Genomic DNA, 24,567 nt, shown 5'->3' with positions numbered 1-24,567 from the left:
GTGCATAAACTTTAAACTTTACTCCTTCCCACCATCCCTTACAGCAAGGAAATGACTCTGACACTGCTCCCCACGCCCCTGCACTGAACAACTTACCTGCTGCCCACCACCTCCCCACCAGTATTCCATCTCGGATCGGGGATCCGAAGGCATGGGAGGTACCGGCCAGCGGTACCAATATTGCTCTGGCACGGACGGCAGGAGCGCGACAGTAATCAATGCATTTATTTACATTTATTAATGCATTTACATCGGGCTCCCGTCGCCGAGCGGGGGGATGGCCGCCATGAGGCCTTGCTGCCGCTGGCAATACGGGGCAGGGCTTTCCCGGAGGCATTTTCTGGCCCCCTCTGCCACGACCCCCGGTGTTGAGGGGTCTGCAAAATTCAGCCCATTGTCCTCATTACTTAGGTGCCACAGATGTCGCCTTGAAAGAAACATTAAGTCATTATCAATATAACTAGAGGCAGTAAAACAAAAGGATCCTGCTAGGAACATTTAATATAGAATTCTTCCCAGTTATGTCAAGCCTGCTAAGTTGCATTAAACCTTTGTGCAAGTACAGTACACGGCCAGAGTTGATCGAACTTCATGCTACCCACCTGGATGTAATATGCTTTTCCTCCACCACTGAATCATTTATGAAATGCACAACCATGTGCATTCAGCTCTGGCAGTGGGCCAACAAGAATGAAGTCAACTATTGAGGAATACCATTGAACATGCACACAGTGCCAGCCGGACAGGGTAGGACACTGACTCCTGACCCCTCGTTTCTTCACCTGATAATACTTTTTGCTGGATTTTTATAGCATAAACTGCTGTGATTTTTCCCTAAAATCTGTATAATTTAAAAGTTGCAATAAGGGATTTCTACCATTTGGCAGGTTGTTCAACCTTGCCCGTCTAAGAGCGAAGTCCAAAGTACGGAAAGTCCTCATCAGGGAACTCCTCTTTGCTGACGATGCTGCTTTAACATCTCACACTGAAGAGTGCCTGCAGAGTCTCATCGACAGGTTTGCGGCTGCCTGCAATGAATTTGGCCGAACCATCAGCCTCAAGAAAACGAACATCATGGGACAGGACGTCAGAAATGCTCCATCCATCAATATTGGCGACCACGCTCTGGAAGTGGTTCAAGAGTTCACCTACCTAGGCTCAACTATCACCAGTAACCTGTCTCTAGATGCAGAAATCAACAAACGCATGGGTAAGGCTTCCACTGCTATGTCCAGACTGGCCAAGAGAGTGTGGGAAAATGGCACACTGACACGGAACACAAAAGTCCGAGTGTATCAGGCCTGTGTCCTCAGTACCTTGCTCTATGGCAGCGAGGCCTGGACAACATATGTCAGCCAAGAGCGACGTCTCAATTCATTCCATCTTCGCTGCCTCCGGAGAATACTTGGCATCAGGTGGCAGGACCGTATCTCCAACACAGAAGTCTTCGAGGCGGCCAACATCCCCAGCTTGTACACACTACTGAGTCAGCGGCGCTTGAGATGGCTTGGCCATGTGAGCCGCATGGAAGATGGCAGGATCCCCAAAGACACATTGTACAGCGAGCTCGCCACTGGTATCAGACCCACCGGCCGTCCATGTCTGCGCTTTAAAGACGTCTGCAAATGTGACATGAAATCCTGTTACATTGATCACAAGTCGTGGGAGTCAGTTGCCAGCGTTCGCCAGAGCTGGCGGGCAGCCATAAAGACAGGGCTAAAATGTGGCGAGTCGAAGAGACTTAGTAGTTGGCAGGAAAAAAGACAGAGGTGCAAGGGGAGAGCCAACTGTGCAACAGCCCCGACAAACAAATTTCTCTGCAGCACCTGTGGAAGAGCCTGTCACTCTAGAATTGGCCTTTATAGCCACTCCAGGCGCTGCTTCACAAACCACTGACCACCTCCAGGCGGGTATCCATTGTCTCTCGAGATAAGGAGGCCCAAAGAAAGGCATTTAACACTCCATTAATTATTTAGCAATCTTAAACCATTTATATTCCATCCTGTCAATTCTGTGTCTGTGTGTTCATTTGAAGACAAGCAAGTACTTTAGCCTCATTACTTCCAGATATGAATTTCAAACAACTTGAAGTGCAATGTCATTCAGTAAGTATTAAGTATTTCCCTTTGATCCAATATCATCAATAGGTGTGAAAAAGTACTTTCATTAACAAGAATGGATTCATGGTTCAATACCTTCCCATAATGAGACACTTTGAAATTATGGATAACATACTGTAGGAATTAACTGCAAAATGTTAGTTTGAACAGATATTATCGCGTATGGAATTTTAGTATTATCTTTGGCTTTTAAATTAGATTTAAACAGACAAGAATATGAAAGCCATATAATTCACAGCTGTTTTTGTTGGCAAATGAAACTACAGTTTAATTAAAAGTATCAACTCATTTTCCAGAAAGAGTGAGGTGAGCTATAATTTGTTATACAATTCTCCTGTTCAGTGTTGTTTGATATATTACAAACTTCTCTTCATGGCATGAGTTATTGAAAAATATTTACACATGATAAAACAGAAGAGATGTTGAGAGTTAAATCATAGAATCATGCAACACACAACACAGGAGGAGGCCATTTGGCCCATTGTGTCTGTGCAGGCACTTTGAAAGAGCTATCCAGCACCAACAACTTGTGTTTATATAGTGCCTTTAATATCGTAAAATATCCCAAAGTGCTTCACAGGAGCATTACCAAACAAAATTTGACACTGAGGCATGTCAGGAGATATTAGGACAGATGATCAAAAGCTTGATTGAAGAGGTAGGTTTTAAAGATCGGAAGAAAGCTGGAGTGTTCAGGGAGAGAACTCCAGGGGTAAGAGTTTCTGCAGTTGAAGGAACAGCCACCAATGGTGGAGCAATAAAAAAAAAATTAAAAGGAGTGCAGATGTATTGGAGGATTTTAGGGTTGGAGGAGATTATAGAGTTAGGGAGTGACAAGGCCATGGAGGGATTTGAAAATAAGGATGAGAATTTTAAAATCGAGGCATTGCTCAACTATGAGCCAGTGTAGCCCAGTGAGTGCAGGGGTGATGGGTGAACCGGACTTAGTGCGAGTTAGGACAAAGGCAGCAGAGTTTTAGTTTACCGATGGTAGAATGTGGGAGGCTGTCAGGAGGGCATTGGAACAGTCAAGTCTAGAGGTAACAAAGGCATGGATAAGGGTTGAAGCAGCAGATGAGCACAGGGGCAGAATATTATGTTTCGGAGGTGGAATTAGGCGGTCTTAGTGATGGAGCAGATATGTGGTTGGAAGCTTATCTTGAGGCCAAATCTGACACCAAGGTTGAGAACAGTCCAGTGCAACCTCAAATAGTTGCCAGGAAGATGGATGGTGTCGGTGGCTAGGGAACAGAGTTTATGGCCGAGACCAAAGACAATGGCTTTGGTCTTCGCAATATTTAGTTGGAAGAAATTTCTGTTCATCTAGTACTCATCTAATTAGTCCCACTCCCCTATGAGAAGTGCTTAAAAACAAAAGAAATATAATCCAGAGAAATCTACTGTTTATTAAATGTAGTATGTTGAGTGTGTGTGTTTTATTTGAATACTTTCACAGTAACTTTGCCCCATACTGCCTGCAGTATCAGTTATGCCTATAGGTGGTACTGCAGTGGGAGTTTTCAATTTAGAGGCTGTCACCCCAACCTGGTGTCATAGGAACTTAGCAACAGGTGTCGTCCATTTAGCCCCTCAAGCCTGTTCCGCCATCCAATGTGATCATGGATGACCTGTGACCTCAATCCATATACCCACCTTTTACCATATCCCTTAAATAATCTATCGATCTAAAATTTAAAATTAGCAATTGATCAAAGATCAATTGCCATTTGCAGAAGAGAGATTCCCAAGTAGTAAGAGGGATTGTACTGGTAAGTTTTTAAATGTTAACTGTCACTGATCAGAACAGCTATGCTCAAATAGAAATGATTTCCATTGCAGTGCGCCTGAAAACCATTTTGTTTCCAGTCGAAGAAGGCTGTAATCTGCTCAATCCTGATTTCAGTTAGAGTACCCAAGGATTCTAACCTCTAACAATCTTAAAAATCTCCCTTCAGCTTTCACTCCGCTCTGAAACTTTCTCCAGCCTCTAAATGCAAGTTATCAAATATCCATTTTTTTTTTTTGCCTGTTTGGCCAAGAAGGGATTTTTGAGCTAATTTTTAATAAGGCTTTTTTGTGAGGAATTTAGGAGCAAGGGATTAACTCCCATGAACACACAAGCAATGTGGGGTGTTGATTGGATCAATTTTATAAAGTTTAAACACTAATAAAAACTGCAAATGTTGGAAATAGTGTATCTGGCAGCAACTGTGGAGAGAGAAACAGAGTTAATGTTTCTGGTTGATGACCCTTTGTCCGAATTGAGGGTACTTAGAGATGTAACAGTTTTTCAGCAAGACAGGGAAAAGGTAGTGGGGTTGGGGAGGCGGGGGTGGTGATGGGTGAAAAGAAAGGCACAAAAGGGAAGGTCTGTGATAGGGTGGAAGGCAGAGAGAGAAAATTATAAAATGGTTGATGGGGGAAGGCAAAAGGGTGTGATAATGGAGCAAGTGGAGAAACAAAAGACATGTCCAGAGGAGGTGTAAGTGTGAAAAGCATCACCAACAGCTGCCATCTGTGGGAGCAGAGGTTATGATCTGAAATTGTTGAACTCAAAGGTGTGCTCAGGAGGCTGTAAAGTGCCTAGTGCAAAGATGAGGTGGTGTTCCTTGAGCTTATGTTGAGCTTCATTGGAACAGTGTCAGAGGCAGAGAACAGAGAGGTCAGAGTGAGAGCGGAGTGGCAAATTGAAATGATTGGTGACTGGAAGCTTGGGGTCATGCTTGTGGACTGAATGGAGGTGTTCAGCAAAGCATTTGGTCAGTTTTAAGAGTATTCTGCACACACACACACTACCATATCAATATGAGACATCATAGAGGGCTATTATTACATTTCAGAGAGGTTTGCACCTGTAATGCTGAATTGTTTTAATTCATTGAGCATAGCAGGAGTTCCAGTTGAACAAATGATATAATTACCATAGCTTTCACAATGAGTTTGGGAGGGTGATTTCTTATCCAAACTAGCCTTAATTGGCTACTTGGTAAGCGTATCTTTGCCACGGGTAGCTGATGGAAGGTCAGAGGTTAAGCAATTAGCTTTCTCTCTGACTGTGGTAGAAGGACTATCTGCGGTATGTAGAATTTGGAACTGAGAGAGACATAAGAGTCTTTCACTCCAGCCAGTGAATTTAGCTTGTGGCGTCAACATGTGCAAATGCAATAGGAAAAGTTAGTGTTGGTAAGTTAGCAATACTGTCTTGTAGAGTGAATTAGGTGCCTTATCAAGGGCAAATTTTGTGTGAGTAGAGGGCTGGATTTTATTATTCCGCTGCCAACAGTTGCAGCGAGTGCACAAAATGGCGACGGTCCTGCTGTGAGATTAGCGGGACGTTAGTGCAGAATACTAATTGCAAAGCTTCATGTTTCTTTTTGTGACGCCTATTTCGAAATACGGTCATCACCTGAAACTCTGCTCCTTGCTTTCTGAGATTCAGATTCAAAGTTTATCACTGCTAGCTGAAATCAGGTTGCTAAAACATGTAACAGTCTGTAAGGTGGATGAGAAGATACCTCAGTATCTTGTCAGTACCTCGGCAATTTCCACTCTTACTTCCCCCAGCACTGTTGATGCACTCCATCTGGTCCTTGTGACTTATCACCTTTACGTATAGCCAGCCTGTCCAATATCTCCTCTTTAGCAAGTTTAGGACATTCATCCAGTATCTCAACTACCTCATCTTTCACTATGACTTTGGCAGCATCTTCTTCCTTGGTAAAGACAGATGCAAAGTATTTATTTAGTACTTCAGCCGTGCCCTCTGCCTCCATGCATAGATATTTCCTGACAAAAAAAAAACTTAATGATGGGACTGGCACATTGCCACTGACATATTAATTCTAGGCTCAATTTAAATTCTAAGTGAATGGGTTTTTGAGTGAGTTAAAATTGGCTCCAGTAGACATTGATACACTGGACCTCACATATTGGTGATAACACATTGGGCCTGCAGTGTACAATATTGTGATCTGCTTTTGTACATTTTTGAAATGATCTAGGCAAAGAAAACTGGCAGACATGATTGATAACATAACAGCATTATCACATAGGAACAAGAGTAGGCCATTCAGCCCCTCTAGCCTCTTCTGTCATTCAATTAGATCATTGCTGAACTGTAGCTTAACTCCATCGACCCTCTGGTTCTATAAGCCCATCACACCCTTACCTAAATAAAAGCTATCAATCTCAGCTTTGAAACTTACAACTGATCTAACCTCAACAGCTTTTTCGGGGGTAAAAGTTTCGGATTTCCACTACAGTTTTTCTGAAGGTTCCCCAAACATATTACAGTATCCCTCTGTTTACAAACATGAAAAAATTAATTGGGAGTTATTTTAATTTGTTAGTCAATGAGAAATATTATAGGCTAGAAATTACTGTTGCATTGTAAATAGCTGTGTGCTTAATGTGTTGAGTTGCCATTTTGACAGAAGTTTTAGCAAACATCCCTGATAGCAGTTCCTGGCCTTGTACCTTGTAGCTAAGTACAGTATCAGCCTTGGCTCAATCGTGGCAGTCATGCTGCGGAGGTTGTAGGTTCAAGCTCAACTCGAGCGATGAGCAGTATTGATAGGCTGCACTGTAGGTGGTATCTTCTTTTGAATGAGATGGATGTAAAAGATCACATGGTACTATTCAAAGAAGCCTCCAGGCCAATCTTTATCCCTTAATCAACATTACCTTAAAAAAAATTATGTAGTGATTTACATCATCGCTGTTTGTGGGATCTTGCTGTGTGCAATTTAGCTGCTGTGTTTCTCTCCATTACATGAGTCGCTACACTTGCAAAAGATATGTTCTTCGCTGGCTGTGTGGTGCTTTTGGACATCCTGTGGTGGTGAAAGGTATCATATAAATCCAATTTCTATCCTATTTAAAGGCACGGGTACCACAAATACTGCACACTTTAAAACGGAGACTGGTTAAAAGAAAATGGAAGATCACTGTGAAAAGTTTCTGGGTTTAGTACTTACACTTCAGAAGGAATACTTTGAACTCTGTTTTGTAGTTATGTTAGGAAAATCTATATTGACTGTTCAATCAAAGGTTACAGCATAATACATTTGTGATGGAATAAACCATACATTAATCCCTAGAACAGCCTTGCAAAACCTTTCAACTGACCACGAGATCAACAATAATCTTCCTTACAACATAACTGTTGGTGGCTAATGTGTACTGAAAGTCTAATCTTTTTTCAACAATTATACAGATTTTCTGAGTCCTTGCACGCCACCAAAGTGTATCAGGCAATCTACCCTAAAAAAAAAATCATTGAATGAAAACTGTGCTTGGTATTCAAGGAAAATATTCCAAAAGCAACAACAACAACTTATATATTTATAGCACCTTTAAAGTAATAAAACGTCCCAAGGCGCATTATAAAACAAAGTCTGACACCGAGCCACAAAAGGAGATATTAAGTCAGATGACCAAAAGTTTGGTCAAGGAGGCAGGTTTTAAGGCATGGCTTAGAGGAGGAAAATGAGGCGGAGAGGTGAAGGGAGGGTATTCCAGAGCTTGGAGCCGAGGCAACTGAAGGCGCAGCCACCAATGGTGGAGCGATTAAGATCAGGGGTGCACAAGAGGCCAGAATTTAGAGGAGTGAGATATCTTGGAGGGTTGTGGGGCTGGAAGAGATTACAAGAGATACGGAGGGCCGAGGCCATGGAGGGATTTGAAACAAGGATGAGAATTTTAAAATCAAAACGTTGCTTGACCGGGAGTCAATATAAGTCAGTGAGCACAGGGGTGATAGGAGAACGGGACTTGGTGCAAGTTAAGACACAGGCAGCAGAGTTTTGGATGACCTCAAGTTTACAGGGAATAGAATGTGGGAGACCAGCCAAGTGTGTGTTAAAATAGTCAAGTCTAGAGGTAACTAAGGCATGAATGAGGGTTTTAGCAGCAGATGAACTGAGAGAGGCTGAAGTCGGGCAATGTTACAGAAGTGGAAATAGGTGGTCTTTGTGATGGCACAAATATGAATATAAGCAAGACAGTAATGTAGGGAAAGTACTTTCAGGTAAAGATACTTCTCCATTGTATTTTCCAGCCAGGTTTAAATAAAATCTTTATACTGGCTAGGAGAATTGAGAGCATGGTTACAGCAGTGCCCACATAATACTGAACTTGTTAAATATTAACAGTTCCCAATGGCCATCCAGGAACTGGAGGACACTGATACCTGATGGTCAATAGAGCATCTCATTAACTTAGCCCATGATTGATCTCAGCTGAGTGCATCTCAAGATTTCCACCTAACATAAAAGGATAGCAATTCTGAGAGTCCACATATGAATGTCCGATGCATGTGTGCTGGATTCCTGTGTGTGATACTATTACCCAGGTGTTTATTTAACATATGTAGATCATACCAATGAAAAATGTCCACCCTAAAGTGACAGTTTTCTTAAGAGTTTCCAGGCAGTGCCATCAATTATTAAGGAAACAACTTGCATCTATATAGATAGTGCTTTTTTATATCCCAAAGCCTTACATAGCCAATGAAGTCTTCTTGAAGTGAAGCTAATGTATAATGTAAGGAAAGGTTGCAGATCATTTGCATGCATCAAGACCACAGAAAAAGCAATGAGTTAAATGACCTGTTCACCTGTTTTGTGGTGGTGTTGGTTGAAGAATAAATATAGTTCAGGGTACTGAGAGATGCCCTCTGCTGTTCTTCAAATCATTCCGTGGGAACTTCTGCATCCCTCTTAAAGTGCAGATGTGGACACGGTTTAATGCGTCCATCGAATGATGACATTTTTGACAGTGCAGCACTCCCTTGAAACTGCACTGAAGTATCAACATAGATTATATGCTTAAATGTCTGGAGGGGCATTAAACCCATGATCTTCTGACTCAAGGCAAGAGTTCTACCAGGCTGACATCTCCTCCGAAAAGGTAGGAGACAAAAATGGGGAGGTATGCTACATATATTTGCTGGTACATCATTAAGGTGGAGTGAGGGAGCTTTATTCCATATCTAACCCATTCTTTATTGACCTTGGAGTGCTTGATGCCAAAAATCAAGAAGGATTCTGTCCCCTAGCAGTGACTATTTCGAATGAATCTTCTTTGTAATATTTTGGAATAAGATTATATCTGTGTTCATTCTATTTTATTCCCTTGGTAGCTCTACAATATAAGATAAGCACAGCATGCCTCGAAGTCCAACATCAAGTGAAGATGAGATGGCACAGAGCATTTCTGATTATTCTGTTGAATCTGCATCTGACAGCTCCAAAGAAGAAACAATCTATGACACCATCAGGGCAACAGCAGGGAAGCCCATCACCAGGATGGATGACATCCAGAGCAATACGTTGGTCATCAGGATCATCATTCCTGACTTGCAGCAAACGGTAGGAACCTCATCCTTGAATCCTTTCTTTTGATAAGATATTGCCAACAAGGGAGACATCACTGAAACAACAGCAGTAAGTAAAGTCCAAATACCAAAATGAAAGTTGTAAGTAGAACCTGTGCTAGAAAACACTGGATTTATTCAGAATAGATGGTTATAAGGAATAGGAGCAGGAGTAGGCTACATGGCTCCTCGAGCCTGCGCTGCCATTCCATAAGTATTCTATCTCAATTCCAATTTCCTACCCTATCTGCACATCCCTTGATTCACTTGAAATATGAACATAATTGGGACTTACTCCAACACAGCGGAGTCCAAATTTCATGTCTCAATTGGCCACTTAGGGCGGCACAGTGGCGCAGTGGTTAGCACCGCAGCCTCACAGCTCCAGGGACCCGGGTTCGATTCCGGGTACTGCCTGTGTGGAGTTTGCAAGTTCTCCCTGTGTCTGTGTGGGTTTTCTCCGGGTGCTCCGGTTTCCTCCCACAAGCCAAAAGACTTTCAGGTTGATAGGTAAATTGGCCATTGTAAATTGTCACTAGTATAGGTAGGTGGTAGGGAAATATAGGAACAGGTGGGGATGTTTGGTAGGAATATGGGATTAGTGTAGGATTAGTATAAATGGGTGGTTGATGGTCGGCACAGACTCGGTGGGCCGAAGGGCCTGTTTCAGTGCTGTATCTCTAATCTAATCTAATCTAAATTAGTTGTATACTGTGAAATCCCATGGGCCACATAGAAAGAATTCCAATACAAAATTCAAGAAAGACATATAAAAGCACTTCCGCCTCTCCTCCCACAAAGGTAAGTTTAGACTTGAAATAAAAATGATATTTTATGTAATTAAATGCATGTACAAAATACTCCCCCCCCACAAACCCCCCCTCCATCTCCACCCCCCCTCCCCCGCCCCGGACCTACCTCAGCTAAGTCAGAACTTAACTAAATAAGTCAGGATTCATGTAACTCCAGTTTAGGAGTGAACTGTAGGAGAGCCAGTGATTGGGGTTTCCAGGACTGCATAGACTTCCAGACTGTAGTTTGGATACCTCTGCTCTATAAATGTTACAATTGTAAGTTTGATGTTTAAAGTAATGTCTTAGTACAGTATCTGTGATTTCTTGATGAATTACAGGCAATGTATCTTTGTATTTTTTTCTTAATACAAATACCACACATTGATAGAGGATTCACAACAGAATCTGTTGGGTACAGTTTTTGTGCATTAAATAAACACAAGCAAATAACACAAGCATCAAAAACTGCAAGTGTGTTTGACACATCCGGCTAGCAGTTATAATCCTGTTGTGTCTTTCATTTACATCATGGTAGTGTCTTTACACACCTCTTTAAGAAATCATTTGGAATCGTTGCAAAAATTATATTAGCTTGCAGGTTGAGGTCACGGCGGCACAGTGGTTAGCACCGCAGCCTCACAGCTCCGGCGACCCGGGTTCAATTCTGGGTACTGCCTGTGTGGAGTTTGCAAGTTCTCCCTGTGTCTACGTGGGTTTTCGCCGGGTACTCCGGTTTCCTCCCACCACCAAAAGACTTGCAGGTTGGTAGGTAAATTGGCCATTATAAATTGCCCCTAGTATAGGTAGGTGGTAGGGAAATATAGGGACAGGTGGGGATGTGGTAGGCATATGGGATTAGTGTAGGATTAGTATAAATGGGTGGTTGATGGTCGGCACAGACTCGGTGGGCCGAAGGGCCTGTTTCAGTGCTGTATCTCTAAATAAATAAAATAAATAGAAACATGACCCAAATAGCTACAATCAAAGTGAGCGGGACGACAATGAATGACACTGAAGGAAAAATGAGGAGGGGACTTCAGTGCACTGAAGGCATGTTTCTTTCATGGCATGTGCTGTGATCCGGTCCTCTCTGGGATTTGTGACATGCTATATTCGGCTCAGCATTGAATTGGGGTATGCATGGCTTTCCGTCAATAGGTACAGGTCATATACATTCTATGGATTCGGGTATGGATAACAACGCTGTTGTTGCTGAGCTCATTCAGCAGCAGTTTTACTGAATGTAAGTATAGTAAAACCTGTTTTAATTCTGATGAAACCATTCACTTGTTCATGTAAGGTGTCCGCGGAAGTGTTCAACGAAAATAAACTGAAAAACCTCAGTCCATTCTTTGATTCCCCTCCCCACCCTGTAACCTAATGGTCTACTCGCTTACAAAGCATATTTAGTTGTCCCATCTCAGCAATAGTGTAACAATGTGAGACTGACAACCAACCCTCTAAAAACATTTGAAAAAGTTAATTCTTGGGAGATGAGCATTGCTAGCATTTATTGAGCGTCCCTAATTGCCCCTGAGAAGGTGGCAGTGAACCACCTTCTTGAACCGCTGCAGTCCATGTGGTTAAGATACCTCTACAGTGCTGTTAGGTAATGAGCTCCTGTATTTTAACCCAGTTATTATGAAGGAATAGTGTTATATATCCAAGTAGGAATGGTGTGTGGTTTGGAGGGAAACTTGGAAGTGGCGGTGTTCACATGCATCTGTGGCCCTTGCCCTTCTGGGTGGTGGAGATCGCAGGTTCAGGAGGTGCCGTTGAAGAAACCTTGGTGAGTTTCTGAGAGATCCTTGTGTTGGATTTTTGCTGAATATATAGGTCATGTGCCATGTAAACATGTTCATTGCATTTAGTTGCTTACCATAATTCCCTGGAATTTAAGATGTCTTATTGGCTGGGATTTTACCTGGGCAACGGGGGTCTCGCCCATTGGCTAAGGTGCCGGCAAGAGCTCCGCATTGTCACCTCTGGAGAAGGACCACTTCATTATGTGCCAATTAGGCACTTAAGTAGACAGCGGCAGGCTTTCCCCAGGATTGAAGACCCCGGTGATAAAATTCCAGCCTGCTGAGAGCTGCCGGCCAATCAGAGGCTGACAGCTCTTTAATTTAGCAGCGTCACTGTGTAGGTGCTGGACCCAGGCCACAGGGTAAGATCAGGATGGGAGGGATCTGGGGGAGTGGGAGTTGCAGCGGAGGGGGGTGTAGAGGGGTTGTCAGCAAGATGGGGCGTGATGCTCATTGGGTCCCTCCTTCCCAATGCCGGGTCCTTCGACGAGGTACTTAGTGCCTTTTAACGAGGGATCCTCCACCGCTCCCCCCCACCACCCCCACTCGGAACAAATAAGCCAACCTGCACAGGTTTGCTTGCCGTGCTCACCATGCAGTGACAGGCCCACCAGCTGCTGGGCTAGTACTGGCAGCATTGGGAGGAGGCCCTTAATTGTACATTAATTGCCAACTTAAGGGCCTCAATTGGCAGCAGGGCAGGAAGGCTGTCATGTGCCTTCCCACTCTGGATTTAATTTGGGTGGAGGCAGGAAGATGGCGGAGTCCCCTCCCCATCACCATCCCGCCCAATTATATGCTCTCCCCACCTCCAAAGTTGCCACAGGGGAGAGCATAAAATTCTTTGATTGTCTTTTTTTCTGCATGGTAATGTCAGCTGTTCTGTTTAACCTATTGTTTTCTGCTAGTGAAGTTTTATACATTTTAATGCAATAATGCAATGTTGATTTTGTTTCCAGAATAAATAGAATAAAGTTGTCATATGTATATATTTATATATTTTTAAAAAATGGAAAATGCAAAATTTTAGCACATTAGCAAAGAATTCCCAAAATGCGTCCATGAGACTAGATTTTCTAATTTAGCATTATTTTAATACCCAGTGGGTATTAAAATAACACATCAGAAAATCCCAGGTGCGGTCTCTTAAAAGTTATGATAAAAATAAACAGCAGTGGCTACTTTCTTTACAGGGAATTCTATCTGCTGATGGTGTGCAAGTGGGAGACATGGTCCATCATAATGGCCGAGCCTCTTTAACATCCTTCTGGTCAGCTAGAAATGAAAATAAGATGCAGGGCATTGGGGAAGGAGCAGGGGAGTGGGACTAATTCGATAGCTCTTTCAAAGAGACAGCTCAGGCACGAGGGGCTGAATGGCCTCCTTCTGTGCACTATGATTCAGTAATTATTTCCTGCACATGGTAATACCTGATGACTTTATGTCAATGCATTATATCCACCCTTGGGATTCATTGGGAATTTATTTTTGCAAATGTTAACTGGTCCCACTAATATGACATGTTAGACGTTTATTTTTCCATTTGTTTCATACAGCTGCTCCAGAAGCAACATCTGGAGCTTTGCTGAACATCGATTCTAGAGACATCCCTGTCCAGTGAACAAAAGGAGGCCATTCAGCCCATCAGATCTGAGACAGCTCTTTGAAGAGCAATCCAGTTAGTCGCACTCACCCGCTTTTTCCCAGATCTCTGCAATTTTCTCCTCCTCCAAGTATTTATCCAATTCCCTTTTGCAGTCTACTGTTGAATCTGCATCCATCACCACTATCAGGCAGTACATTCCAAATCCTAACCACTTGTTTTCCTCATGTTGTCTCTGATTCTTTTGCTAATCACCTTATATCTGTGCCCTCTGCTTATCAATCCTTCAGCCATTGGAAAAAGCTTCTCTTTATTCACTCTAGAAGTGCTCTCGACCAATAGTTGGATACATTTCCATTCGGATCTAAGCGTTACAACTATATTTAAGAGTCTCTAATTAGAGATAATTCCTCATGGCATTTTTTGTGTCTTTTAAGCAGCTATTAAATTCTACTCAGACCCCAAGCGATCCGAACTTGGATATATATCTGCAATGCTACTGCCAGTAGCTCTTTCATCTTTGTGGCATTTGTTTAATCTTAGACTACTAATGACAATGGGATTATTGTGCCCCAGATTCCTACAATATAGGACAAAAGAATATAAGCGGTAGGTCTTCCTCACGAATTCAAAAATCTTCATCTCAAACACCATCATTAACCCAGATTTGTGTGTTTAAATTGTGTAAAAAAGAATTTCAAAAACCACTGCTTGCTACTCTGATTTGTAAATTTCCCGTCTAGGTCGTATTCTTTTTTTTTATTCATTCATGGGATGTGGGCGTCACTGGCCAGGCCTGCATTTATTGCCCATCTCTAATTACCCTTGAGAAGGTGGTGGTGAGCTGCCTTCTTGAACCACTGCAGTCCATGTGAGGTAGGTACATCCACAGTGCTGTTAGGAAGGGAGTTCCAGGATTTTGACCCAGGGACAGTGAAGGAACTGCGATGTAGTTCCAAGTCAGGATGGTGTGTGACTTGGAGGGGAACTTGCAGGTGGTGGTGTTCCCATGCATTTGCTGCATAGGTAGTAGAGGTCGCGGGTTTGGAAGGTGCTGTCCAGGGAGCCTTGGTGCATTGCTGCAGTGCAGCTTGTAGATGGTACACACAGCTGCCACTGTGCGTGGGTGGTGAAGGGAGTGAATGTTTGTGATCGGGGTACCAATCAAGTGGGCTGCTTTGTCCTGGATGGTATCGAGCTTCTTGAGTGTTGTTGGAGCTGCACCCATTCAGGCAAGTGGAGAGTATTCCATCACACTCCTGACCTGTGCCTTGTAGATGGTGGACAGGCTTTGGGGAGTCAGGAGGTGAGTTACTCACCACTGGATTCCTAGCCTCTGACCTGCTCTTGTGGTATTTATATGGCTACTCCAGTTCAGTTTCTGGTCAATGGTAGCCCCTAGGATGTTGATAGTGGGGGATTCAGCGATGGTAATGCCATTGAATGTCAAGGGGAGATGGTTAGATTCTCTCCTGTTGGAGATGGTCATTTGCCTGGTACTTGTGTGGCACGAATGTTACATGCCACATAGCAGCCCAAGCCTGGACATTGTCCAGGTCTTGCTGCATTTCTACACGGACTGCTTCAGTATCTGAGGAGTCACGAATGGTGCCGATCATTGTGTAATCATCAGCGAACATCCCCACTTCTAACCTTACGAATGAAGGAAGATCATTGATGAAGAAGCCAAAGATGGTTGTGCCTAGGACACTACCCTGAGGAACTCCTGCAGTGATGTCCTGGAGCTCAGATGATTGACCTCCAACAACCACAACCATCTTTCTTTGCGTTAGGTATGAGTGCAACCAGCGGAAAGTTTTCCCCCTGATTCCCATTGACTTCAGTTTTGCTAGGGCTCCTTGATGCCATACTCGGTCAAATGCTGCCTTGATGTCAAGGGCAGTCACTCTCACCTCACCTCTTGACTTCTTTGTCCATGTTTTGTCCATGTTTGAACCAAGGCTGTAATGAGGTCAGGAGCTGCGTGGCCCTGGCGGAACCCAAACTGAGCGTCACTGAACAGGTTATTGCTAAGCAAGTGCTGCTTGATGGCACTGTTGATGACACCTCCCATCACTTTACTGATGATTGAGAGTAGACTGATGGGGTGGTAATTGGACAGGTTGGACTTGTCCTGCTTTTTGTGTACAGGACATACCTAGGCAATTTTCCACATTGCAGGGTAGATGCCAGTGTTGTAGCTGTGCTGGAACAGCTTGGCTAGGGATGCGGCACGTTCTGGAGCACAGGTCTTCAGTACTATTGCTGGAATATTGTCAGGGCCCGTAGCCTTTACAGTATCCAGTGCCTTCAGTCGTTTCTTGATATCAGGCAGAGTGAATCGAATTGGCTGAAGTCTGGCATCTGTGATGCTGGGGACTTCAGGAGGAGGCTGAGATGGATCATCAACTCTGCACTTCTGGCTGAAGATTGTTGCAAGTGCTTCAGCCTTATCTTTCGCACTGATGTGCTGGGCTCCCCCATCATTGAGGATGGGGATATTTGTGGAGCCACCTCCTCCAGTTAGTTGTTTCATTGTCCACCACCATTTACGGCTGGATGTGGCAGGACTGCAGAGCTTAGATTTGATCCGTTGGTTATGGGATCGCTTAGCCTTGTCTATCGCATGCTGCTTACGCAGTTTGGCATGCAAGTAGTCCTGTGTTGTAGCTTCACCAGGTTGACACCTCATTTTGAGGTATGCCTGGTGCTGCTCCTGGTATGCCCTCCTGCACTCTTCTTTGAACCAGGGTTGGTCTCCTGGCTTGATGGTAATGGTAGAGTGGGGAACATGCTGGGCCATGAGGTTACAGATTGAGGTTGAGTACAATTCTGCTGCTGCTGATGGCCCACAGTGCCTCATGGATGCCCAGTTATGCATTGCTAGATCTGTTCGAAAGCTATCCCATTTAGCACGGTGATAGTGCCACACAACACGATGGACGGTATCCTCAATGTGAAGGCAGGACCTCTTCTCCAGAAGGACTGTGCAGTGGTCACTCCTACCAATACTGTCAATCGACACCTGGATACTGTAGGTGGACTGGAGCAAAGAGAAATCTATTATCTCTCTCTCCCTCGCCATATCCCTTTCTATCTCTCTTTTTGCACCCTCTCCCGCTCTGTCTTTCGCCATCTCTTCTCTCACCATCTTATGCTCATCCCCCCTCACTCGCACTCCTTTTTTCATGCCCTCTCTCTAGCTCGCCCTCCCTCTCTTTTGCGCCCTATTTCGCTCTTGTTCCCTCTTCCTGTTTCGCCCTCTCCCTGTTGCGCCCTCTCCCTCTCATACCTTCTCTCTCTCGCTTGCCCTCTCTCTCTCTGGCTCGCCCCCTCTGTCTCCCAGAAATTCTCCACAGTACCTCAAATTACCTAGTACATTAAAAATAGTGCAGTTGCCATGTGACAAGAGTGGTCCAAATAGACTCTGGATTTTTAAATTCTACATAAGCAGGCTAAAGACACCTCTCATGATACATCTCTCTCTGTCGCGCACGTATGTGCCAACTGAGAAAACGAGCAAGAGGTAGCCACTTGTGTCAAAAATGTTGCCATAGCATGCAAAAAGCTGACCACTCTGAAAATAACACCTATGACACATGAAGACAAAGAGTTAGACTGAAAGTGCAGTGAGAGATTAGCTTGACGTAACTCCATGCACACTAAATATTTAATCACTGGTATTGCAACATACTGAAACATAGCAGTAGTGGTGTTTTAGAAATAATTGAAAGGGGATGTGAGTGTTGAGGGTGAGAGAATTATTTCATAGAACCTTGACCTTTTGTCTCCCAATTTGGTACATTCTGAACTGTAATTTTCATTGTGAACCTCAGAATAATTTTTTAATGAAGTGAAATCCAGTCCTTATTTTAGTTCCAAACTATGGCAATCCCACAAGTATAGTGACAGGAATTGTCAAATTAACCCAGTTAATGCATCCACACCAGGGATTTTCCCAGATGAAAGAAATTACAGCTAGTATTGAAGGAAAAAAACCTTCACATCGCATAGCACAGAGGATTCCTTTTGAGGTAAATAAAAAAGCTGTTTGGAAGCTGTGTTTTAGCAGCTTTTTATACAAACATTGAATAAATGCACACGTAACGGCAACTGTCAGAAGCCGTCAGCTCATTTTAAATATTTCTGCCGCAGGTTTGTGCGAAACAAACAATGGGAAAAGGTAACGTTTGGTTCCAAACCTGACCTCTAACCCATATGGTTCTGACACTTTCCACTTCCGACATGACCTATTCAGTTGGTTGATAACTGGGCATTCACACACACAAATCTTCGAAGGTGGCCAGACAAGTTGACAAAGCTGGGTTTATTTTTTTTAAAAGGCATAAGGGATTCTTGGCTTTTTAAATAGAATCATCGGATGCAACATTCAATTGCATAGCACCACTTCGTGAAGCAAGGTGGGCCGTGTTCTGGGGCTTTTTAAAGGGCCACTCAATAAATTGCAGCTGAGGTACTTTTTACTTGTGCACAAGCAAAGATGGTGAAAGCACAGTGCTGGAGAAATTTGGAGGTTTTTGCTGACCACAGAAAGATGGAAAATTACATTGTCTTGCATAAGTATGGGGGCAGTAGTTGGAATGCTGCTTGCTCTGCAACATGACCAGCACACACAGAGGAGGAGGCAGAGGGGGGAAGCTCTGCAAGGAAGGAAGAGAAGGAGAGTTCTTCTTAAAGGCCCTACCTACAAAGGGACTTCTGGGAGCACCACTCCTACGTTACAATGAGCAAGGAGCAGTTCCTCAGGAGGCTACGCTTCACAAAGGAAGTTGTCATGGAGTCATGCCACCTCCTTCATGAATTCCGAGAGCCTCTAGCCAGGGTGAGGATGGCGCTCCCAGTGGCTGTAAAGATCACTATCACTCTTCCATTCTATGCAATGGGAGACTTCTAGGCGGGGGCAGATGATGTCAACAACATGTCGCAGCTCGCCATGCACAGAAGCATCAGGGAGGTGACAAAGACTCTCTACAGGAGAGGGGAGGGAACATCAGGCTGAAAGGGCATGCAGATGCGCCTGTATAGCAGACTTCCTGATGCTGCGGGATGCCGTTGACTGCTTGCACGTGGCTCTGTGGGCCCCCCACATCAACAGGGAGCCATACTGCAACCACAAAGGCTACCACTCAGTAAGTGTGCAGTTGTTATGTGACCACACTATGAAGTTCATCTGAGTGAATGCCCACTAACCTGGCAATACTGACGATGCTTTTATCCTGTGACAGTCAGCAATACCCACTGTCCTCAGGCCTCCGAGACACACTACAGAATGGCTGCTCGGCGACAAGGGACACCCTCTCCACATGTGGCATATGACCTCTTTCCGCCATTCCACCACATGAGGTCAGAGGGCCTTCAATGCCACAGAGCCACCTGCAGCACTGTGGAGCCAGTCATCGGTTTTGATGCTTAGATCGCTCTGGGAGATCCTACAGTGTTGTGCTGGTGTGCTGCATCTTCTACATCCTTGCAATTAGGAGGGTCCAGTCACTACCTCCTGGACCCAGAAGCCAGCTCAGGAGGAGGAAGAGAGGAGACCTCATCCACCACCTGCAACTGGACGGAGTGATAGGGCCTGCATTGTGATGCTTTGCATCTGTTGAAATTCCCCACCCCAACAAGGAACTACCATTCCTTTACAGTACATCCATTTCAGACCTCTGATCACAAAGTCCCCTTGGTCTACATCACTCAATAAAGGCCGGCGCCAAAAATCTTCACTCAATAACTTTATCCAGCAATGCATCAACAATGCAAAAGAAACAGAATTAATCACCCTTGTGTATTTCCTTGGCGCCTGTCATGCGGGTGCCCTTGCCTAGCCTAGTGCTCCTATGCAATACGGCCTCAGTGACTGCAGCATGGTTGGTGGAATGCTGCTGACGTTCACTGGGGGAGACTGCAGATGGCTTTGCAGGACTCCTTCAAGAAGTCTTTAAGAATAAAAGGCTGCCTGGAGCATGCAATTTCTTCAAAGTGCTACTCGACCCCCTGCTGTGCGTGGGCAAGTCATGTATCATGGCCCAAAAACTGGGGCTAACGAATCTCTGGCCCCTTGAGATTATTTAAAGAAAGTTTTTTTCAGGAACTTTTAGTGAAGACTAAAGTAATAAATCAAAGTCAATTATTCCTATGAAAAGGGGAGATGCTCCTTAAGTATATTAAAGAGAGAGAGAGAAATGCGGAATATGTTATATGTAAGCACACTGAAAAAACTTTAGTAAGATTTGTCAAGAGTGATTGACACCATAAATGAAAACAGGCAGGAGCAAAGGAGATGATGCAAATTGAATACAATAGCAACTTGACAGCAAATTGAGAGAGATAATTAGAAATGGAAATAGTTTGAACTGGACAGCTGCGGTTTTCAGTGGGGACCAGGACTCCTGTTGTATTCATTAGGGGCTTAGTCAAAACACTGTTGGTGAGAAATTTCCTTGTGTGGCGCTGCTTGTAACTTGTAGCGGTACCGTGGAGGCCTTGCACCACTCTCCGTGTGTCGCCCGTGTCACCAGCCACTTCCTGTGTGGCCCGTGTGCCATTCTGCGAGTAGAAAGCTACACATGCGGGCGTCCCCTTTGTGCGCTGGAAGGCTGTGATTGGATGCTATCCTGACGTCACACAACCCAATCAGCTGATGTGATGCTGGGACTCCTGATCTGGAGAATGAAAGTGCAGGTAACGTATTCCTATGTTACTCTGCAAACAAGAAGCGTGAAGTTGCAAGATTTTTTTTATTCTTTCACGGGATGTGCGTGTCACTGTCAAGGCCAGCATTTGTTGCCCATCCCTAATTTCTCTCGACAACTGTGTGGCTTGCTAGGCTATTAAGAGTCAGCCACATTGCTGTCGGTTTGGAGTCACATGTGGGCCAGACCAGGTAAGGAGGGCAGATTTTCTTCCCTAAAGGGCATTAGTGAATCAGAAAGGTTTTTGCAACAATCGATGGCACCATTACTGCGACTAGCTTTCAATTCCAGATTTTTATTGATTACATTTAAATTCCACCAGCTATCATGGTGGGAATTGAACTCATGTCCCCAGGATTATCCTGGGCCTCTGAATTACTAGTTCAGTGACATTACCACTATGCTACCACCTTCCCAAGATGGACCCTGCACGAGTGTTATTTAAAGGGCCAGACACCAAAACTGCAGGTAAGGTGATCTTTTGGAACTTTTTCTCTGGAAAATGTCTGGGAGTAATCTGGAGCATTTTTTGGAGGTGTTTTGATGAGTTCTTGGATTTTCCAGAGAATGTTGCCGCATCCTCACAGAGAGGGCAGAGGAGCAGGTGATCTGTCCACACAAAGGCTGCGACAGGACTGGGGGCAGCGGTGGCAGTGCCTTTGGATCTGCAGCATGACAGGGAGATGGAGCAGAGGCTGTGGAGAGGGCAAGTTCTGAACCATACACTCTGCCAAGTTGGACCTGGACTCCTCCACGCTCCTTGACAGTGACAGGAGGCTGTCTGGCAGGCCAGCTAATGCACCCAGTATCTCAGTGTGCAAGCCCATCAGTGCTATCCTGTATGCAGCCCACGGAGGTCCTTATCTGAGTCTTCTGCAGCAGTACTCATCTGCCACCTTGCCCCTTGGTAGCTGGCAAACAAACCATCCTTTACCCCGACCTGGCTGCAACCCAGTCGTGCCTGGATGACTCACAACGCGATGATCCCAACTCTATCCTTGTCTCTAAGGTACGTGCAGTGCCAGTATCTCAGCTGGTGGCTGCAAGTGTCAGATGAAATGGTGGGGCCTTTTCATCAGTGCTGTGCTGTTGCTCTCTCTTTTCCTCCTGGGTGTGCTGTGGCTGAGCAGGTGGCAGTCCTTAAGTGTCTGAAAGCAGGAGCTCGGAAGGGGAAGGCTGGTGTGAGGAAAGGAGTTGGTGTGGGAAGGACCAGATCCACTGTCACACCAACAGCAGCTTGTACATCATGCCAGATAGCAGAAAGAGGGTGAGCTGGGAGTTGAGAAGGGGCATAAGGCAGGAACATACCATCTTCCTTCATATTCTCAGTGATGCTGGATGCCGTGGGCTCTGTCACAGTCAGCCTCATGATGCAGAGAACCATTCCCTGTGTAGGACGGAGGAGAGGCAGGCCTCCTTGTCCGCCATTCAGCTCATTGTGCCTCTTTGAAAGAGCTATCCGATTAGTCCTATTCCCCAACTGCTCTTTCCCCATAGCCCTGCACATTTGTTTTCAAGTATTTATCCAAATCTCCTTTTGAAAGACACTATTGTATCTGTTTCATGGAATCAGAGGAATATACAGCACAAAAGGAGGCCATTTGGCCCATCTGGTCTGCACCAGTCGACAAGTAACCAGACAGCCTAATCCCATTTTCCAGCTCTTGGTCCGTAGCCTCGTAAATCATCATAACTCGCTATGTTTAAAAAAGGTTTCCCCATGTTGCCTCTGGTTCTTTCGCCAGTCACTTTAAATCTGAGTCCTTTGGTTACCAACCCTTCTGTCCTTATTTACACTATCAAAACCCTTCATGATTTTAAACAGCTCTATTAAATCTTCTCTTAAATGTCCGAATTAGAATGTGGTCAGCAAGCTGCCAACAAAGGTACATTCCCTGCTCAGCATGTTCCAAATCTGGGGGCAAGATATCAGACATCAATATGTTGGGGGTTACCATTGACTAGAAACTTAACTGGACCGGCCACAAAAATACTGTGGCTACAAGAGCAGGTCAGATGCTGGGAATTCTGTGGCTCATAACTCATCACCTGATTCTCCAAAGCCTGTCCACCATCTACAAGGCACAGTCAGGAGTGTGTGGAATGCTCTCCACTTGCCTGGATGAGTGCAGCTCCAACAACACTCAAGGAGTATGACACCATTCAAGGCAAAGCAACCCGCTTGATCAGCACCTCATCCATAGGGATAGGCACCAACATGTTGTACCACGGACATTTGACAAAATTCTTAACTCAGCCATGGACATGGGTCCGATTAATCTCTATATAAAGTATATATACAATCTAATGCCATCAAAACACAGTCCAATTTAAAACACTTTTCTCCCTATTAAGCAGCTAAGCATACAACCATCAATGGAGAGCAGCACAACTGTATTAGCTAGCTAGCAAGCAAAATAGTATGCAATGCCAATGCAAATTACTTTTGCAATTACTTTTGCAGCTAGATTATTTTAAAACACAAGGTTAAAGGTTTGAAGCAGGAGTGCCCAACATTTTCACGTGGAAGGACTGCATTACAATTTTTGTCTTGCATAGGGGGCCGGTGAAACAATTTCAGAAAGATATAAGCAGTAAAAAATTATCTTACTATTAATCAAAACAACAACAAAGGTGCATTTTTGTGAAGAAGGTGATCTTGATCTCTCTCTTTCCCACTTCTCTGTCTGTCTCTCTGTCTCTCTCTCTCTCTCGCTGTGTGTCACTCTCTCCCCCTCCCTCTCTGTGTTGTTCCTCCCTCTCTTTGTTGTTCCCCCGATTCTCTCTCTCTCTCTCTCTCCTCTCTCCAGCATTGGCAGTTATCTGTCAATCAGTTGAAAGTAGTTAGGTTCAATTATTGTAGCAGAAAGCTGAACAACTTGTGAGTCATCAGAATCGCTATATAAAGCAGACTAGTTTCTAAACCGAGGGGACGCAGTGAGAGGAGACAACTTCCTGAGTGCGACATCGCCAGAGTGAAGTTGGAAATTTGATGCACGTGGGAACTTGATGCAGAGGGGGAAAGAAGGGCTCTTTTTCCTATCTTTTTTAGCCTCCAGCAGCTGGTGAGTCTTCTTTCTTTGACGCCAAGCAAGGTGAGTGCAACTTTCCATTCCTTTAGCTGTGTGAATTATTAATTAATTGACTAATTAAAAAAAAATAAGGTTGTACAGAGATGGCAGGGCTGGTGATGTCCTGCAAGCTGCAGCATGTGAGAATTTGTGGACCGCACTGCAATCCCAGACAACTACGTCTGTAGTAAGTGTCTGCAGCTTGCATGACTTCAGCTCAGAATTGCTGAGTTGGAGACTGAGTTGCAGACATTGTGGAGCATCAGGGAAGGGGGAGAGTTACCTGGACACACCCTTTATTGTGGGAAGAACATTAGAGATGACCAATGGCCAGGGACAGGAGGGTGTGACTGTGAGTGAGACAGGTAGAGGGAATCAGGATGTAGTGATGGAGGAACCTCAGCCCCTGACCTTGTCCAACAGATACGAGGTCTTTGCTACCTGTGTGGATGAAGAGAAGGACTGCAAGATGGATGGGCGACTGACCATGGCACCATGGTGAAAGGTACCATTCCAGTGGGGGGAGTGAACAGGAATGTGGTAGTGATAGGAGACAGTATAGTCAGGGGGAATAGATACTGTTCTCTGCAGCTGCAACTGGGAGCTCCGATGGTTGTGTTACCTGCCCGGTGCCAGGATTAAGGACATCTCCTCGCAGCTGGAGAGGAACCTGGAGTGGGAGGGGGAAGGATCCAGTTGTCGTGGTCCATGTGAGAACCAATGACATAGGTAGAACTGGAAATGATGTTCTGCTTAGTGTATTTGAGGCGTTAAGATACAAACTAACACGTGGAACATCAAAGGTAATCATCTCCGGATTGTTAACTGAGCCACACACAAATTGGCACAGGGTCAAGCAGATTAGAGAACTAAATGCTTGGCTCCAAGAGCAGTGTGGAAAGAAGGGGTTTTGATTCTTGGGGCACTGGCATCAGTACTCAGGGAAGAGAGAGCTGTTCCGTTGGGATGGGCTTCACTTGAACCGGGCTGGGATCAGTGTCCTGGCCAATTGAATAACAAGGGCTGTGGACAGGGCTTTAAACTAATGGGGGGGGAGGGGAGGGTTTGGATAAAGGGAATTTTAGAAAT

The 24,567-nt window shown here is 44.6% G+C and overlaps 1 protein-coding gene across 11 annotated transcripts in view; it reads left to right on the top strand.

Annotated features, from left to right (window-relative positions):
* shank2b (SH3 and multiple ankyrin repeat domains 2b) overlaps positions 1–24,567 on the top strand; it is a 1,108,014-nt gene that overhangs the window by 228,479 nt on the left and 854,968 nt on the right. For 10 of the 11 annotated variants that reach the window (XM_068046567.1, XM_068046565.1, XM_068046557.1 and 7 more), the window contains one exon: positions 9,262–9,490. In XM_068046567.1, coding sequence (XP_067902668.1) covers positions 9,287–9,490 — 204 coding nt within the window. In that variant the 5' untranslated portion in view covers positions 9,262–9,286. The remainder of the gene's footprint in view (positions 1–9,261; positions 9,491–24,567) is intronic. The other variant, XM_068046566.1, reaches the window with a different exon arrangement.

This window comes from Heterodontus francisci, chromosome 14, assembly GCF_036365525.1.
Source record: "Heterodontus francisci isolate sHetFra1 chromosome 14, sHetFra1.hap1, whole genome shotgun sequence".
NCBI classification, from domain to species: domain Eukaryota; kingdom Metazoa; phylum Chordata; class Chondrichthyes; order Heterodontiformes; family Heterodontidae; genus Heterodontus; species Heterodontus francisci.
The sequence above is the reverse complement of the archived record's forward strand: the minus strand, read 5'-3'. Positions and strand labels throughout refer to the sequence as shown.